This window comes from Hemitrygon akajei, chromosome 6, assembly GCF_048418815.1.
Source record: "Hemitrygon akajei chromosome 6, sHemAka1.3, whole genome shotgun sequence".
Classification (NCBI taxonomy): Eukaryota; Metazoa; Chordata; class Chondrichthyes; order Myliobatiformes; family Dasyatidae; genus Hemitrygon; species Hemitrygon akajei.
Window position 1 is genome coordinate 150,954,200 of NC_133129.1, and position 19,605 is coordinate 150,973,804.

Genomic DNA, 19,605 nt, shown 5'->3' on the forward strand with positions numbered 1-19,605 from the left:
AATGTTTTGGCTCATTAAGTGCTTCATTTTGGGCCATCAATATTAGGCTCTTAAATATGTGCTTTCAGTATCTACCTATAGATCTATTTTCAATAGCAATTTTTACATTCAGGATGTGTAACATCCATTCATTCTTTCATCAGGCAAGACGCCAAAGCCCATCGGATAATTATAGTCACTGGATTTGAAAATTTAAAGCTACTTGAAACCTCACCAACATTAGAAGTGGGTGATGTTGCATGTTTAGATCTTAGACTAACTCTGTCCTAATTTGAGATTGTGAATCGTATATATTGGCCAATTTTCATTGCCCTTCACATTCACGGATGATGTTTCTACTGACCTCAGCTGGGGCTGATATGGTCATATTGATAATCATTTCAGCAAGTTTGATTCAACCTAGTGTAAATTTTAATGTATGGTTACAAGGAGTGCATGTACCTAAAAGATCATAAAGATTATATATGCAATTAATTGCAAAATGAATTTTCTGCACAGTCCAATATTTGTACACAGAACTGCTCCATTCGAATACAATGGAAAGGAAAAGTTAATAATGGAATTGGAATCATGGGTCGACCAGTTTGATATTACCATATGTCAATTACAGAACTGTAACACCAACTGCCTGTTTCCCTCCATAGCTGCTGCCTGACCTGCTGAATTCCGTCAGTGCCTGGTGTGTTGCTGCAGATTCTAGCATCGATAGTCTATGACTCTATTGCTCTTCCTTCTGATGATCAGCTCCCTCGCACTAAAAGAATAATAGTGGGCACAGAAAATTAAGAGAAGGCAGAAGATGCTGGAGTTTCTGTTTACTAGCTGCCCCTGCTGACACGTAACCTTCTTGTCCCTACGTATATGTCCCCCACCTCGATAAACTTCTCTTGGGATGAGCTGGTCCACTTCATGAGCATCTCAACCACCCTGCTCCCTAAAATCTATGGAAAGAGATGTTACATTTAGGAAAAATGTACAGAGTTATAGGGGACAACACCAGTTGTCCACTATAGGGGACTCACCAGTGGTGGGATAAGTAGCAATGAAACGACAAGAGCAGTTTTATGGTATATGTTTAGGACAGAAAAAAAAGTGAATAGGTGTTTAGCTTTGAAGTGTGGAGGCAAGAGTTGTGGAGATTTTGGAAGAACCACTTACAGTATGTATCAGATAATATCGTGAATTAAATTGAATTGGTTTATTATTTTCACATGCACAGAAGTACAATGAAAAAGGAGGAGGCAGAGCTAAGTAGCTATGGAGACCAATGGCGACTCCTTTGCTTGCATCTTCAAAAACAGTTCTATTTCCATCTTTAATATCTCTATTTTTCCCCTTCAGGGTTCTTTTGAAGACCCTGACCTGGAGTTACACGCTGACTACGGTTCTTTGCGGGAATGGGACCCGCTGTCAGGGTTCCACAAACGGCCGCTATTTGGCATTCCAAAAGCCTGGCCTAAGATATCGCCACAGATTCAGAAGCCTGGCATCTCGCGGAACTGGAGATGTGCAGATCAAGAGTCGGTGTCACCACAGGAGACCCGTGTGTCGTTGGGGGACCCGGGGTCTTTGCGATCTTCAGGCACAGAGCTCGAGAAAAGTGACTTAATGGACTTTTAACATCATAAACCTGCAAGTTGTTTGTCATGTCTCCCCGCTTGTTGGAAAATGGAGTTACCCCTTTCTTCCTTATTAGGAGAGAGAGAGAGCCTGCAGCATGTCGAATTATCGGGTGAACAACGTAATCTTTGGGGTAACTGCAGGTGTGTGTCTTTGCTATTGCCTTGCTCGTGCTTAAGTGCTGGTAGCGGGTGTGCTTTAATTTTGCCGGTGGGGGAGGGGGATTGTTGCTCGCTGCCGTTTACGCGCAGGAGGGGAGCTGGGGAGTACTTTGGGGTTCTAACATTTAACTGCCTTTTATTTTTAGGGCACTCCTCTGTTTTCATGGATGGTTACGAAGAAAAAGCATTTCAGGATGTATATTGCATACATTTCTCTGACATTAAATTGTACCTTTGAACCTTTGAAAACTTTAAAAAGACTAACTTTATTTGTCACATGTACATTGAAACATCAAAGCATATGATGAAGTTCATTGTTTGCGCCGACAACCACCTCAGTCCGAGGATGTGCTGGGGCAGCCCACAAGCATTAACTAGCACTAATATAACTTACTCTCCCTAACTCATGGTTTGGAGTATAGGAGGAGACTGTCACATTTACAGGAAGACCGTGGTTTAGCATGCCAACTATTCAGATCATTTCATGACACCAGTACACTGAGCTAGTACAGGGGAAGAACAATATCATTAAAAGTTTAGAAATCATGAGCTCAGTAGTAATGTATCAAAGAAATGGAAGGAGGGATTTCTAGGAGAGGCGAGTTGAATAGAAAAGCAGACTGGAGGAGGGTGTGGAGGATTACAGTTGACTTGGTCTGTATGTGGGAGGAAATACAAAGTCAAAGTTGCTTTTATTGTCATATGCATATCATCACCTGTAAGGAGTTTGTACATTCTTTCTGACCGCATGTGTTTCCCCAATGGTGTACCTGGAAGGGTCCTAAAAACCTGTGCCAACAAACAACTGTAGTGTTCAAGGACATTTTCAATCTCTCATTGCTGCAGTCAAAGGTTCCTACCTGCTTCAAAAGGGCAACAATCATCCCAGTGCCCAAGAAGAGCAGGGTGAGCTGCCTAAACAACTATTACCCAGTAGCACTTCTACCGTGATGAAGTGCTTTGAGAGGCTGAAATTAACTCCAGCTTGAGCAAGGACCTGGACCTGCTGCAATTTACCTATTGCCACAATAGGTCTACAGTGGATGCAATCTCACCAGCTCTCCACTCGGCTTTTGACCACCACAATACCTACGTCAGGCTACTGTTTATTGATAGTAGATCAGCATACAACACCATCACATTTTCAGTACTAATCAACAAGCTTCAAAACCTGGGCCTCTGTACCTCCCTCTGCAATTGGATTTTTGACTTCCTCGGCAAAAGAGCTCAGACATTGTGGATTGGAAATAACGACTCCTCCTTGCTGACAATCAACACAGGCATACCTCAAGGATGCTTAGCCCTCTGTAGTTAACTCTCTCGGTTCATGACTGTATGGCTAGGCACAACTCAAATACCATTTACGATTTCATCAATGATACAACTGATATTGGCAGAATCTCAAGTGGTGATGAAGAATGAAATAAATTGGCAATAACCACCAGTCAATGTCTTAGTCAACGTCACTAAGGACAAGGAATTAATTGTGGATTTCAAGAAGGAGAAGTAGGGAGAATACACACTAGTCCTCATCGAGGGATCAGCCGTGGAAAGGGTGAACAGTTTCAAGTTCTTGGATGTCAACATCTCTAATGATCTATCCTGGGCCCAACATATTGATCCAATTACAAAGAAGACATTACAATGGCTATATTTCACCAAGAATTTGAGATTTGGTTGGTCACGAAAGACTCTATCAAATTTCAGGAAGATGGGATCCATCATTAAGGACCCCCACCACCCAAGATATGTCCTCTTCTCATTGCTACCATCAGAGGAGAGCTACAGGAGACACTCACTCAAATTAGTAACCGCTTCTTCCCTTCTGCCACCCGATTTCTGAAGAGTCCATGAATCCATGAACACTAATGTTTAATATATTTCTTATTGTAACTTTATAGTAATATAAGGGTTAATAAGTTGTGGGCACTCTATGTTGGTGCCAGAAGCATGGTGACATTTGCAGGCTATCTCCAGCACATATTTAAACTGACGTAAATTACTTTTTTCATTGTATGTTTTGATGTAACAAATCAAACTAATATTTAAACCTTTGTACAGAAATCATGAATGCCCAGATGCAAAGAAAAGCTTACTTGCAGCATTGTAGCATAAGACACACAATATTTTTATGACCGTTCAGAGGAATGTACCAGTTATTTATTGATTGGGCTGAGTCTGTCTCTCTCTGCAGCTTCGTATGGTCCTGCACATTCAAATAGCTGGACCAGTCATTGATGCAACCATAGAACCATAGAACACTACAGCACAGTACAGGCCCTTCAGCCCTCCATGTTGTGCCAACCCACATAATCCTTTAAAAAAGTACTAAACCCACACTACCCCATAACCTTCCATTTTTCTTTCATCCATGTGCCTGTCCAAGAGGCTCTTAAATATCCCTAATGTTTTAGCCTCCATCACCATCCCTGGCAAGTCGTTCCAGGCACTCACAATCCTCTGTAAAAAACTTACCTCTGATGTCTCCCCTAAACTTCCCTCCCTTAATTTTGTACATATGCCCTCTGGTGTTTGCTATTGGTGCCCTGGAAAACAGGTACTGATGATCCACCCTATCTATGCCTCTCATAATCTTGTAGACCTCTATCAAGTCCCCTCTCATTCTTCTACGCTCCAAAGAGAAAAGTCCCAGCTCTGCTAATCTTGCTTCATATGACTTGTTCTCCAATCCAGGCAACATCCTGGTAAATCTCCTCTGCACCCTCTCCATAGCTTCCACATCCTTCCTATAATGAGGTGACCAGAATTGAACACAATACTCTAAGTGCAGTCTCACCAGAGATTTGAAGAGTTGCAACATGACCTCTCTACTCTTGAACTCAATCCCCCTGTTAATGAAGCCTAGCATCCCATAGGCCTTCTTAACTACCCTATCAACCTGTGCAGCGACCTTGAGGGACGTATGGATTTGAACCCCAAGGTCCTTTTGTTCATTCACACTCTTAAGTAATTGACCATTAATCCTGTACTCAGTCTTCTGGTTTGTCCTTCCAAAATGCATCACCTCACACTTGTCCGGATTGAACTCTATCTAACCAGTCAGGATACTTTCAATGGTGCATTGGTAGAAGTTTGTAAGAGTGCCTGAGGACATGCCTTTTGTGTATTTAATGTTTCAGAAATATTTCAATAATCTTGTATACATACATATGTTTTGATTAACCATTCTTGTTTGTTTAAATAATTCATTATGGGTTATATGTATAAATACGCCTTCACGCTACCATGTGATCTGTGCGCACCTCACTTAAAGTAAACTCGAAGTTAGACCCGCATTTCAGACCCCGGGTCTTCCTTTGAATTAGTTTTAACGTTTTGAAGTTACACAACATAACACTGGCAACGAGGTATTTCTAAAATGAACCCAAGATGGCTCCTAGCCTGTTCATGCGTGGCGAGACATTCAAACTTTAAAAAATGCAGCTAGGAACATCGAGTAAAATACGCAGCCCACCTCGTGTAGACTGTCGAGTTTTTAAAAAAGCATCGTGTCTTCGGAAGGGAAGACATTATCAAGTTTTAAAAGAAGTCAGAAAATGGAAGAATTCAGGGATTCATAAAAAGAATAGAAGGATTCATGGGTTCATAAAGAGTGGGTACTGAGTGATAATAATCATTTAAAAATATCAGAAATTCAGATTCAGTTTTATTGTCATTTATAAACCACACATACAATGCAGTTAAAAAATGAGACAACGTTCTCCAGAATGTTATCATGAAAAAGCACAAAACAGACCACACAAGAAAAACCACATAACATTTGGTAATCCCCAATTCAGAGTCCGGAGAGGCTGCTGCGTATCGATATCGCGCTACCATCTTAGCACGTTCCCCAGAAAGGAACTACAAACCCATCAGACAAACCTAAAGCTACAAGACATACACAAAACCACATAGTTACATATCGTTATAGTTAACATATAGTTTCAACAGTGCAGACAATACCATAATTGATAAAAGACTAACTGACAAAGACCACATAATTATAACACATAGTTTCAACAGTGCAAAGCAATACCGTAATCTGATGAAGAGCAGTCCATGCACGATTTAAAAGAAAGTGTCAAAGTCCCGACAGCCCATCATCTCACGCAGACGGTAGAAGGAAGAAAAACTCCTCCTGCCATGAACCTCCAGCACCGCAGCTTGCTGATACAGCACTCAGGGAGCCCCGACCACAGCCAACTCCGAGTCCGTCCGAAAACTTCGAGCCTCCGACCAGCCCTCCGACACCGAGCACTGAGCGCCATCTCTGCCGAGCACTTCGACCCCGGCACCGGCTGCCAAGCAACAGGCAAAGCCGAGGATTCGGGGCCTTCCTCCCGGAGATTTCTCCGATCACACAGTAGCAGCGGCAGCAAAACAGGCATTTCAAAAGTTTCACCAGATGTTCCTCCGTGCTTCACACTTCCATCTCCATCAAATCAGGCCCCTACTTACAGATAACAGATACTCATTCCTGGAGTGGCCGCTGCACGCTGTGTCGCGCCGCCATCTTGGAAGTGCAGACTGGTTACATCAGAAAGATCGACGAATTTAATTTCACAACAGTAACCTGGCTCATGTATACTGAGCTTTTGGAACAGTATTTCGAAGCAAATGAAATAAGCAATGGGAAACGAGTACCAATTTTGCTAAGTGCATTGGGGTTAAAGGCAAACAATTTACTTCAAAGTTTGACTGCTCTATCCGAACTATCTGAAATGAATTTTGCTGATATTGTCAAAGTGATGCAGGAACACTTAGAACCAAAGCCATTGTTGATTGCAGAATGCTTTAGGTTTCATAAGCGGAATCAAAAAGAAGGGCGTCCATTTTGGTGTATATGGCTGAAGTGAAGAGATTGTCTGAGCATTGTCAGTTCAGTGATGCTCTTAATGATACACTGAGAGATCATTTAGCTCATGGAATCTTACGAGAAAGCATTCAAAACTGGCTTGTAACTGAATCACAACTTACATTTAAAAGAGCAGTTGAAATTGCTTTTTCAGTGGAAACTGCCGACAGAGACACAATTGAATTGCAGTCGGGAATGAAAGACAGTGTGAAAAAATTGCGATGTCCAAACAGAAACTGGCAAGGCCGAACAAACTGTGTTACTGTTGTGGCAGGGTCTCACACCCACCAGATCAATGCAGATTTAAATGTGAAACTTCCAGAAAATGCAACAAAGTAGGACACATACCTGTACAAGGAGCATGTTGGGCAGACAAAAACAAATGCATTGCCAAGGGAAGAAAAAGGCTAAAACATCAAGTTACAGTTTCAAAAAGAGCACTAATTTGTATGCTATTGATGAAAATTCTGATAATGATCAGAGATAATAATGATGCGGGAGTGTGTAGCCTTGAGATTTATAGTGTGAAAATTAACAATAACCAAGCAACATGGCCTGTGCCAGAAGCAAATGGCAAATTAACTAAATTGGAGTAAGGCACTGGTTCAGCAGTTTCAGTCATTCCACAAAATGAGTTTGATCGGAATTTCAAACATACTAAACTGAAGCCTCCAGTTATCCAACTAAGAACTTCAACTGGAGGAAAGATAACACCTGTCGGAATGACATTTGTAACTCTGAAATACAAGCTTAGTTTGGCTTGTTGGTTTTTTGTATGCGGTAAAACAAGAGGACCAGCATTGTGGGAAGTTGATTGACTGAGATAACTAAAACTTGATTCGATCCACCAATCATTTGCATGCAACATCCCTTGCAATAAAGTCAACTGAAAGCAAATTAAGGAAGGTATCTGATGATGCCATAACAGTCTCAATGTCAAACACCGTGAATCATCATCCAACAGAGGACAAACAAGTGTTGGTGCCAACCTCTGTACCTCTGGTCAGAAAGCATATTGGACCAAGGAGGGACTATGTTGCTTAAAGGAATCATGTAAGCAGGGTCCAACTTCAACAATTTTTGTAGGCAACATACTTGACAAAGCTTCTGACATGTTAATCAAGCAGTTACTTGCGAAATGTGGCTTGGTTTTAAGCTGGAAGAGAGTTCAAGGAGCTTCAGGAAAGTTGCAAGCGTTCCACTCTATAAAGAACCAGAATTTACTTTGCATGCATTAAGGTTATTGCATGAACTTCAAGTGGGAGACATAAAGCTGCTTGTAAAAGTAGATGCAAAGACCAAAGCCCAGCTGGATGAACAGAAGGCCAAAGAAAAAGTAATCAATAGAGATACAAAAATTGATGATTCATCAGATGATGTTGTGGATGCTAAAACCAAGAGGAGAGATCAGATTGTAAAGGGAGCAATTGTAAGATTAATAAGAGAATACTCTGGTGAACTCCCTGATGATCAAGTTGCACAAACTAGAAGAAGAAAAAGAAAGAAGAAAGGTGTCCAGAGCTGTCAGAAACACTTCCTGGAGTCTCAGAATCAACTCCTACAACCAGCACGGAGGAGGCCCCAGAACCTGAGATTGTTTCACAGCCACAAGCCTCTCCTGCCAAGCAGAGTGATCCCCTTTGTCAGGAAAAGTATTATCCCACAAGACTAAGAAATCCTCCACAGCGATTAAATCTTTAAGCCTGAATGGGACAATTGAAAAATTGACTACGTTGTGGATGTCTGTTTTTGTTAGTTGTATTATATAGTATATTGTGCATCTAGTTGAGATGCATTTTCTACTGAATTGAAGTTGAAAAGCAGGGAGGAGTGTTGTGTATTTAATGTTTCAGTAATATTTGAGTAATCTTGTGTGTGTATATATGTATAGCTTGATCAAGCATTCTTATTCATTTAATTAACTCATCATGGGTTACATATATAAATACGTGAATTGCATATGTCATCACACTACCACTTGATACGTGCACCTTGCTTAAAGTAAACTCAAAGTTAGACCTGCATTTCAGACTCCCAAGTCTTCCTTTGAATGCTTTGAAGTTGCAAAACATAACAAAACCATATGTCCTTAACCTTCAAAGAAAGTAAAGAAAGACGCAAAGAGACTGCTAATCAGAGTCTCCTCACACTCACTGCAGGGGAAAATGACAGAGAAAAAAGCAGAGAGCCAGTGGATCCAGGAGTCCCACAGTAAGGGATTTATTTCCCATGGTAGGAGATTCTAGGACAAGAGGGCACAACTTCAGGATTGAAGGACTTCCATTTAGAACTGAGATGCAGAGGAATTACCTTCATCAGAAGGTGGTAAATCTGTGGAATTTGTTGCCACGAGCAGTTGTGGAGGCTAAGTCATTGAGTGTATTTAAGGCATTTATAGAGAGATTCTTGATTAGCCAGGGCATCAAAGGATATGGGGTAAAAGCAGGGGAGTGGGGATGACCGGAAGAATCGGATCAGCCCATGATTGAATGGCGTAGCAAACTTGATGGGCTGAATGGCCTAATTCTGCTCCTATATCTTATGGTCTTATGGAATCATGCCAAGGGGCTGAGCATTGATTTTGTCCCTGGAGCTTAGAAGAAGTGTGCATTCTAGCTTATTAGACTATTAAAACTGAAACATTATATTTACTAGTTTTGTCTGAAAATCAGAATGATCTGGAAGTTTTAGAAATTTTCTATATTCAACGTAACAGTATTTCATGGGTTGTGTCAATGTTGATTACATAGGCCCGCCTGTCCTACAGAGGAAGTTTTCCACAATTGTTCAACAGGTCCCAAGCACTTAATATAGATAATGAGATACTAATACCACTCAGATAACTGATAATAGAGTTGATTGTGTTTGTTAAATGGAGCTGATGAGAAAAAACATTGGGGAAAAATAGCCTAATTTGAGAGTTTGTACAAGGCATAGATAAACAACATGCAGCAGAATAACAGATTAGAGCTTTCAAATCAGCATCATGTTCCTACTGATTTAAAATGTCATTGTGTGTTTAGACCAGTATGAATCTACTGTGAGAAAAGGAATTGAGAAACTAGAAGAATACGATACTAATATCTAGGGTGACTTCCTAATGTATAGAAAATTCCTTCCAGCAAAATTTAAAAATTTAGAATATTGCTGAAAAGAATTGCAGAACCTTGAAAATCAACAGAATCTAGTCTGCTTTTACATATTTTCTCTTCACAACCTTCCCAACCTAATCTCATTGTTGTAACCCAATCCCCATTCATCCCCCACCCCTCACCTACACTCACACCCTCATTCAAATCAGTTATATCCCTTCAAATACATTATGAAGCACTCAGCATGGAAAATAGGAGTCAAATCATTTCAGTTTTGACAAAGGGTCTCTGACCTGAAGCATTTTTTTTTTCTTTCCACAGATGCTGCGTTACCTACTGAGTTTCCACCATTTTTCCGATTTCCATAGCAACAACTGGAGTTTCTCTATTGATTTTCATTTACTATCAAATTCCATCATCAAAGATCTTCACCACCCAGGTCATGCTCTTTTCTCGCTGCTGCCATCGGGTAGAGAGTACAAGAGGCTCAGGATTCGCACTACCAGGTTCAAGAACAGTTACTACCCCTCAACCATCAGGCTCTTGAACAAAAGGGGATAATTACACTCATATAAGGACTCTTTTACCATGTCATTTCATGCTAATTATTTACTGCTATTTATTTATTATCTGCATTTTGCTTATAGTTTACAGTTCCTGATGTTTACACTTTACAGATCCTGTTTACAGTTATTGTTCTATAGATTTGCTAAGTATGCCTGCAGCAAAAGAAAAAAATCTCAGAATTGCATGTGGTGACATGTACGGTATGTACACGGATAACAAAATTTTATTTTGAACTTTGAAATTCATCAGTCAACCAGGTAAGTAGAGCTATGACAGTTGGAATTTAATTCTCATTAGCATATGTTGATAAACTTTAAGAGGACTAATAAGGAAAAAACATACATGATGAATGTGTTGATGAAGAGTCTTGGCCCGAAACTGTTTATTCCTTTCTGTAGATGCTGCCTGACCTGCTGCATTTTGGATATGTGTTACTCTGAATTCCTAACATCTACAGGATCTCTTGTGTTGATACACAATGTATGTTTGGGTTTTCGGAATACTGGGCAACAGAGAGTGCACAAGTGCAGAGATCCCTGGGAGGAGGAGGACTGGTCAGTGAGGTGTTGAAGGAGGCAATCAGGATACTTGTATATAAGACTCTTACTTGTATATAAGAGAAGGAAACTTTATAAAGCCTCTGTTTAATCGGCAGCTGGAGTGTGCATGCAGTCTTGAATATAGGAATGATTGCACAGAAGATTCACCAGGATATTGCATAGGATGTAACATTTTCAGAGATTGAGGAGGAGGCTGAGGTGGGAACCTGGATGAAGTATACAAAATAATGAGGGATGTAGACAGGGTAAATAGTAAGAATAGGCCTTAAAATTTAAGGTAAATGTTAAGAGGTTCAGAAAGAAACTGAGGAAGTTTTTTTATCACCCGGGGATAGATCAAAACTGGACCACACTGTCTGAGCAGGTGGTGAAGGCCGAGACACAACATTTAAGATTTACCTAGAACAGTCCTAAATCAGTAGAGCTAGAAATCTAGCCCTGGTAAAACAAGTCCTGGTAAATGGGATTAGTACAGGCAGGCATTTGATAGATCAGCAGATGAGAATCAGAAGTGGAAATGCTATCTGATTTTTCTCTCCATTCACCTTGAAACCAGTTGCAACCCACTAATGCTGAACATAGGCCGAACCCAGCATGCCTCACATCTCTGTACTTCAATGCCACAGCAGAAGCTGCATTTAGCAACTTGGGATTTTACTGAAAACTTACAATACTTTTTAATCAAATGAAACATTGTATCTTTTATTTAATTTCTGTCAAACTACTTATCAGTCAATTGATATTGATTACTTCCTGAATTAACCCTCAACTTACAGGTAAATATTTATACACCAATCTTGCTCTTACATCCATATTAGTCATATTTAGGTTACATGGCAGACAACTGCTAAGTCCAATAGGAATAAGTCTGTTGAAAACCTGTGCCAACCAAATGGTAGGCATGTTCGAGGATATCTTCAATCTCTCTCTACTCCAGCTGAAGGTTCCCGCCAGCTACAAAAGGGCGACAATCATACCAGGGTTCAAAAAGAGCAGGATGAGCTGCCTCAATGACTATGCACAGTCACTCTCACAACTATTGAGATAAAGTTCTTTGAGAAGTTGGTCATGGCTAGAATTACCTCCTGCCTAAGCAAGGACCTGGACCTCCAGCAATTTGCCTACGGCCACAATAGGTCTAGAATGGATGCAATCTCACTGACTCTCCATTCAGCCTTGGACAACCTGGACAACAGCAATACCTACTTTTATTTATTGATTACTGCCTAGCATTCAACACAATGACCCACTCAATACTAATCAATAAGCTTCAAAACCTGGGCCACTGTACTTGTCTCTGCAAATAACATCTTGTCTTCACCGATAACCAACACAAGCACATGTCAAGAGTGCGTGCTTAGCCTGCCGCTCTACCCTCTCTACACTCATAACTGTGTGGCTAGGCACAGTGCAAATGCCATCTATAAATTCACAACTATTGTTGGCAGAATCTCAGATGGTGACGAGGAAACCTAGAGAAATGAGATGGCTCAGCTGGTTAAGTGGTGTTACAACAACCTTGCACTCAGTGTCAGAAAGACCAGGAAATTGATTGTGGACTCGGGAAGGGGAAGGCAAGGGAACACACACCAGTCCTCATCAAGGGATCAGCAGAGGAAAGGATGCGAGATTTCAAGTTCCTGAGTTTTGACATCGCAGAGGATCTGTCCTGGGCCTGACATATCAATGCAATCATGAAGGAAAAGCAGTGGCTACACTTCGTTAGGAATCTGAGGAGATTTGGTATGTCACCAAAAACTCTTTACCAAATTTTTACAGATTTACAGTGGAGAGCATTCTAACCGATCGTATCACCATCTGGTATGGAGAGGTCACTGCACAGGATCAGAAAAAGAGGCAAAGAGTTGTAACAGCTCCATCATGAGCGCTACCTCCCCACCATGAAGGAAATCTTCAAACTGCAATGCCTCAAAAAGGTGGCGTCCATCATTAAGGATCTCCACCACCCAGGACATGTCCTCTTCTCATGACTACCATCAAAGAGGAGGTACAGGAGCCTGAAGACACACACTCAGTGTTTTAGGAACAGCTTCTTACCCCCGCCATAAGATTTCAAAGTTCAAAGTAAAATTTATTATCAGGGTACATACATGTCACCATATACAATAATGAGATTCTTTTCCCTGTGGGCATATTTAGCAAATCTACAGAACAATAACTGTAAACAGAATCAATGAACAACAAACTGCAAATGCAAATATAAATAGATAGCAAAAAAATAGCGAGAGAATGAATTAACAAGATAAAAATCCTTAAAATGGAAAAGGTCAGTATCTTTAAATTCCAGGATCTGTTCAGGACCAGCATGTAAATGCTATCACAAAAAAAGCAAGACAATGCCTCTACTCTCTTAGAAGTTTGGACAGGTTCAGCATGTCACAAAACATTGACAAACTACTATAGATGTATGGTAGAGAGCCTCCTAACTGGTTGCATCATGATTTGGTGTGGAAATGTTAATGCCCAAAAATGGAAAACTGAGAAGGTGATACAGGGAGGTGATCATCTCTAAGTTATAGGAGTGTGGTGAACTACATATACCTGTCTGGACACGCCCCTCTGCTGACTGCTCCTGTGGCTCCTCCCACAGACCCCGGTATAAAGGCGATTGGAGGCACTGCTCCTCCCTCAGTCTCCAGGATGCTGTGTGGTGGTCTCTTGCTACTAATCGTGGTCTCCTGCAGCTAATAAAAGCCTATCGTTCGCCTCCCGTCTCCGAGAGTTATTGATGGTGCATCAAGGAGGCAGGTGGCTGGGTGACTGTCAGGAGAGGGAAAGGGAATGGGCAGCCAGTACAGAGTACCCCTGCGGCCATTCCCTTCAATAATAGGTATTCCACTTTGGATATGGTTGGGGGTGGGGGTTGCGACCTAACTGGGGAAGCCACACTGATCAGGTCTGGCACTGTGGCTCAGAAGGGAAGAGGGAAGAAGAGGACTGCAGTAGTGATAAGGGCTTGCATAGTTAGAGGAGTAGACACAAGATTCTGTGGATGCAATAGAGACACTCGGAGTCCTGCCGAAGGGTTTCGGCCCGAAAAGTTGACTGTACTCTTTTCCATAGATGCTGCCTGGCTGCTGAGTTCCTCCAGCATTTTGTGTGTGCTGCTCGGATTTCCGGCATCTGCAGATTTTCTCTTGTTTGTGATGGTATGTTGCCTCCCAGGTACTGCGTTTAAGGAGCTCTTAGATCAGGTCCACGGCATTCTAAAGAGGGAGAGTGAGCAGCCAGGAAGTTTTGGTACATGTTGGCACCAATGGCATAAGTAGGAAAAGGGAGGAGGTTCTGAAGAGAGAACTTAGGGAGCTAGATGGAAAACTGAAGAGCAAGTCTTCTAAGATAGTAACCTCTGGGTTGCTGCCTGTGCCATGCCCCAGTGAGTGTAAGAAAAGGTCGATTTGGCAGATGAATGTGTGGCTGAGGAACTGGTGCAGGGGGCAAAGTTTCAGATATGATCTGTACAAAAGGGACGGGTTACATCTGAACCCTGAGGGGGACCAATATCCTTGCAGGCAAGTTTACTAGATCTGTTGGGGAAGGTTTGAACTAATTTGGCAGGGGGATGGGAAACTGAATTATGCAAATAAAGACGAGGCAGTTGGTACACACGCAGAAGCAGTGTGTAGTGAGACTGTGAGGAAGGGCAGGCAGATGATAGGGCAAAATTGCATTCAGTGGAATAAGTTGCAGCATAACGGGGACAAAATCAAAAAAAGTGACAAATACAGGACTGAAGGTGTTATATTTAAATGCGAGAACTACATGAAGGCTGTTCAGCCCCTGTTCTACTGACTTTACACTTACGACTGCTCCAATGCCATATTCAAGTTTGTTGACTGTCATAGGCCGAATCAAAGGTGGTGATGAGTTAGCACATAGCAGGGAGATTGGAAATCCGGCTGAGTGGTACCATAACAACAACCTCTTACTCAATGTCAGGAAGAGCAAAAGATGATTATTGATTTCAATAGAGGAAAACCAGTGGTCTACAAGCCAGTTCTCATCAGAGGATCAGAGGTGGAGAGGAACAGCAACTTTAAATTCCTCGGCGTTATTATTTTTGGAAGAACTGTCCTGGGCACAGCACGTAAGTGCAATTATGAAGAAAGCATGTCTGTGTTTCTACTTCCTTAGGAGTTTGCAGAGATCTGGAATGTCATCTAAAACTTTGACAAACATCTATAGATGTATAGTGGAGAGTATATCACAGCCTGGTATGGAAACACCAATGTCCTAGAATGGAAAATCCTACAGAAAGTAGTGGATACAGTCCAGTCCATCACAGGTAAAGTCCTCCCCACCACTGAACACATCTAAACGAAACACTGTCACAGGAAAGCAGCATCCATCATTAGGGATCCCCACCACAAAGGACATGATCTCTTCTTGTTGCTGCCATCAGGAAGAAGGTAGAGGAGCCTGGGGATTCACACCACTAGGTTCAGTTACAGTTACTATCCCTCAACCATCAGGTTATTGAACCAAAGGGGATAACTTCACTTGCCCAATCATTGAAAAGTTTCCCACAACCAATGAACTCACTTTCCAGGACACTCATCTCATTTTCTCCATATTTATTGCTTAATTATTTATTATTATTGTTTCTTTATTTTTGAATTTGCATATTTTGTTGTCTTCTGCACTCTGGTTGAATGCCCAAGTTGGTGAGGTCTTTCAGTGATTCTGTTATGGTTATTATTCTATAGATTTATTGAGTATCCCCACAAGAAAATGAATCTCAGGATTGTATATGGAGACATATATGTACTTTGATAATAAATTTACTTCAAACTTTTGAAGTATTCAAAATAAGGTAGATGATCTTGTAGCACTGTTAGAGATTGGCAAGTATGACATTGCGAGCATTGAGTTGTGGCTGAAGGAAGATTATAGCTTAGAGCTTAATATCCAAGAATACACATTGTATCAGAAGGACAAACAGGTAGGCAAATGAGGTGGCGCGAAATCAAATCCTTAGAAAGAGGTGACATACGATCGGAAGATGTAGAATCGTTAATGGTAGAGTTAAAAAGCTGCAAGGGTAAAAAGACATAGGAGTTATGTACAGACATTTAAACAGTAGCCAGAACATTGGGTACAAATAACGTAGGGAGAGAGAAAATGCAAGTCAAAAGGGCAATGTTACAATAGTCACAGGGGATTTCAATATGCAAGTTGATTGGGAAAATCAGGCTAGTGCTGATTTTGGAGCCCAAGAGTGAGAATTTGTAGAATGCCTATGAGATGGGTTTTTTTAGAGCACCTTGTTGGTTGAGCCCACTGGGGGGATCAGCAACTCTGGATTGGCTGTTGTGTAATGAACCAGATTTCATTAGGGATCTTAAGGCAAAGGAACTCTTAGGAGACAGTGATCATAATATGATAGAATTCACCCTGCAATTTGAGAGGGAGAAGCTAAATTCAGGTGAGGCATGAGAAAGGAGCTGGCCGAAGTTGAATGGAAGGGGACACTAGCAGGGATGACGGCAGAGCACCAATGGCTGGAGTGTCTGGGAGCAATTCAGAAGGCACAGGATAGATATATCCCAAAGAAGTAGTAGTATTCTAAAGGCAGGATGACAAAACTGTGGCTGACAAGAGAAGTTAAAGCCAGCATAAAAGTAAAACAGAGGGCATATAATAGAGCAAAAATTAGTGGGAAGTTGGTTAATTGGGAAGCTTTTAAAAACCAACAGAAGGCAACTAAAAAAGCTGTGAGGAGCAAAAAGATGAAATATGAAGGTATGCTAGCCAATAATATCAAAGAGGATACCAGAATTTTTTTTCAGATATATAAAGAGTAAAAGAGAGCTGAGAGTGGATATCAGACTGCTGGAAAATTATGCTGAAGAGGTAATAATGGGGGATATGGAAACGTCAGATGAACGGAATAAGTATTTTGCATCAGTCTTCACTGTAGAAGACACCAGCAGTATGCCAGATGTTCAAGAATGCCATGATCAAATGGCAGAGCAGACTTGATGAGGCAAATGGCCCAATTCTGTTCCAATGTCTTATGGTCTTATGGAAAGGACTACAGAAAGTGGTGGATACAGCCCAGTCTGTCACAGGCAAGCCCCTCCCCACTATTGAATACACTTACACAGAGCACTGCCACAAGAAAGCAGCATCCATCATTAAAGACCTTCACCATCCAGGCCATGCTCTCTTCTCACTACTATCATCGGGAGGAAGTACACAGCCTAAGGTCCTATACAACCAGCATGGTCAAATTCACCACATCTATGATCAGATTCTACTCTTTTCCATAGATGCTGCCTGGCCTGCTGAGTTCCTCCAGCATTTTGTCTGTATTACTTTCATTTCCAGCATCCACAGATTTTCTCTTGTTTAACATAATTTGTAAAAATATATACACTGTCTCGAGAGAACCAGCCAGGCAAAGGAACTTTCTATTACCCTCTACATTAATCAGAATTCCTATCAACTTTGTGGTAAATTCAGGAAAATCAAGTTCTGTATAATAATCAATTATAAGATTTTTAAAAATGAATATTGCTACAAAACTTAACAAGGAAATAATTTGTATAACAGAAAGAGAAATCAGGAAGATTAACTGTACACAATGCACAAGTGGGAACATAGCAAACATACCTTCCGAACGGTGAATACAAGTATGCTGGTTGTCACTCAGAAAGAATCCTTCTTTACACTGACATTCGTAACTACCCACTGTATTTAGACAAGTGTGTTGGCAGCCACTGTTGTTAAAACTGCACTCATCAACATCTACAAGGAGACAAAATAAGTTATGTTATTAATTTGTGATTGATTAATAATTCAGAGGATGCAGTAAACATAGCATTCAATTAGGATTCTTGTTGAATTGGAAAATGCAGAAAATAGTGACATTTTCTCTTCAGAGCTAACAACATACGTTATTCTACAATATAAGAAAACAAGGAAGTAGGAGTTGCAGTAGGCCACATGGTTCCTCGGGCTAGTCTGCCATTTAATACCACCATGGTAGATCCATCCAGTAACTTATCTCCATATGTGATACAGGCCAATGAGAAACAAACTCATAACCACAATCATTTCTAGAGTTTGGATTTGTATCATAAATAAAGAACAGAGTGTCAATGATTACACATCCTACCACAGAAATAGACCAGATTTGATGGTATATAATATTATGCACTCTCTTTAGAAAAGCTTCATCATTTGAAATCTCCAAAACCAAGGGAAAATCTGAGAGCAACTAGTGAAAACTGGAGTGTAAAGAGCTAAACACTTCCACAGTTATCATCAGACTCCTCAATGTTTTTTGTCTAGTAGTTGGATGCTTGGACTTAGTGTCACTTTGACCACAAGACGTTTATAACTTTGAATCATAGTCTGCTCTATCTCAGTTCCCTGACATCTGTTGTTTCAGAGATAAACCTGTGTGGTCACAAGTGGCATTCATGGTGACACAAAATGTATCCTTATGTAAACAGTTAAAATAAATTTCTGGATTATTTATCTAATTTGTTTTAATCCTTTTGTATTGGAACAATAGTAGCTGTGCTCTAGGAATAAGATGTCAAGGTCAGCTCTGAAGAATATGAAAATTACAAGAGCCAAAAAGAGCCAGCTGAATAGAAGCAGTTGTTTGAACTTGGACTTCCAAAGAAGTGAATGACACTGGCCTATAAAGGTCTGCTGAATGAATCTGCCCCTCATGTATCCACCAAGCTTTGCTACTTCATGTGCCTTCTGTTCTCAGAGGGTCTGTTCTACAACATCAACAAGCTTCACGGAGTAGGTGATGCACCTGCCACCTGTCCTTTATAAAATGGCACCAAGTAGGTCTTTCTAAGTAGTTTTAATCCTGTACAAATAGTTTCAGGGGTTCAATAATTTGGTTTTCTATACTTGTTTTAAGTGGTATAGTTCAGACAGCCATTTAAAACTAAGGTAACAACAAGAAAGACATTTCGATTTGGATAGGGAAAAAGCTAAAGTGCTTGAAACTGTTTACAGATAGATCCTTATCAGATGTTACATATGTGTTCCACATAAGATGGTCCAATCAAAAGTATCATGAACCACAGGGTTGCTGAGAAGTCTCATCCAGCAGTCATCTCTGTTGTTGGAGTACAGCTAAGGGTCAACACTGCCAAAATATAGAAAAAAATACATGATTCCATTTCTCAGGCCACTTTGTAAACCAGTGTTCATCGCCATCTCAGGGAACAAATATTATAATGAGGTGGGGAGAGGGAACTAATATCTTGGCAAGTTGGGAGTGATAAATGACACCAACACTTCAGAAATTTAGCAGTTTACAAATGTAATGAATGGAAGCCCTTTCTAACAGAACTACCTGGGCAAAGAAAGACATTTCCGACAGATGAAGTCAAGAGTATGACAAAATCAATAAATTGCCAAAAGCCCCTGTGGATTTGCAGCATTAATGTGAGCTGGGATTATCTTCCCTCCCACAGTGAGTCCTGGGCCCTTTGGCTGCAGCAGCAGTAACAGAGTCCTCTGAAGCCTCATAAATGAAGTGCAGACTTCTCAAATGCATTGCAGGAAGAATTACAGTCTCTTCACTCACTTATAGGAAACATCTGGTTCTCCCCTTGCTGCCTGATTAATCTGGTTTGCTTGGCACAGGAAAGCTCTAAATCTCTCTTCCTTTAGAACATGTACTGTGTTAAGTTAGGTTCCTGCTGTGTAGCTTTCAGATTCCAACAACCACACTGAAAGAGATTTCTTTC

At 40.9% G+C, this 19,605-nt stretch overlaps 1 protein-coding gene across 1 annotated transcript in view; it reads right to left on the reverse strand.

Moving 5' to 3' along the window:
• The window catches only part of scube2 (signal peptide, CUB domain, EGF-like 2), a 117,171-nt gene that overhangs the window by 82,501 nt on the left and 15,065 nt on the right, over window positions 1-19,605 (reverse strand). The window contains exon 4 of the mRNA XM_073049550.1: window positions 17,495-17,629. Coding sequence (XP_072905651.1) covers window positions 17,495-17,629 — 135 coding nt within the window. The remainder of the gene's footprint in view (window positions 1-17,494; window positions 17,630-19,605) is intronic.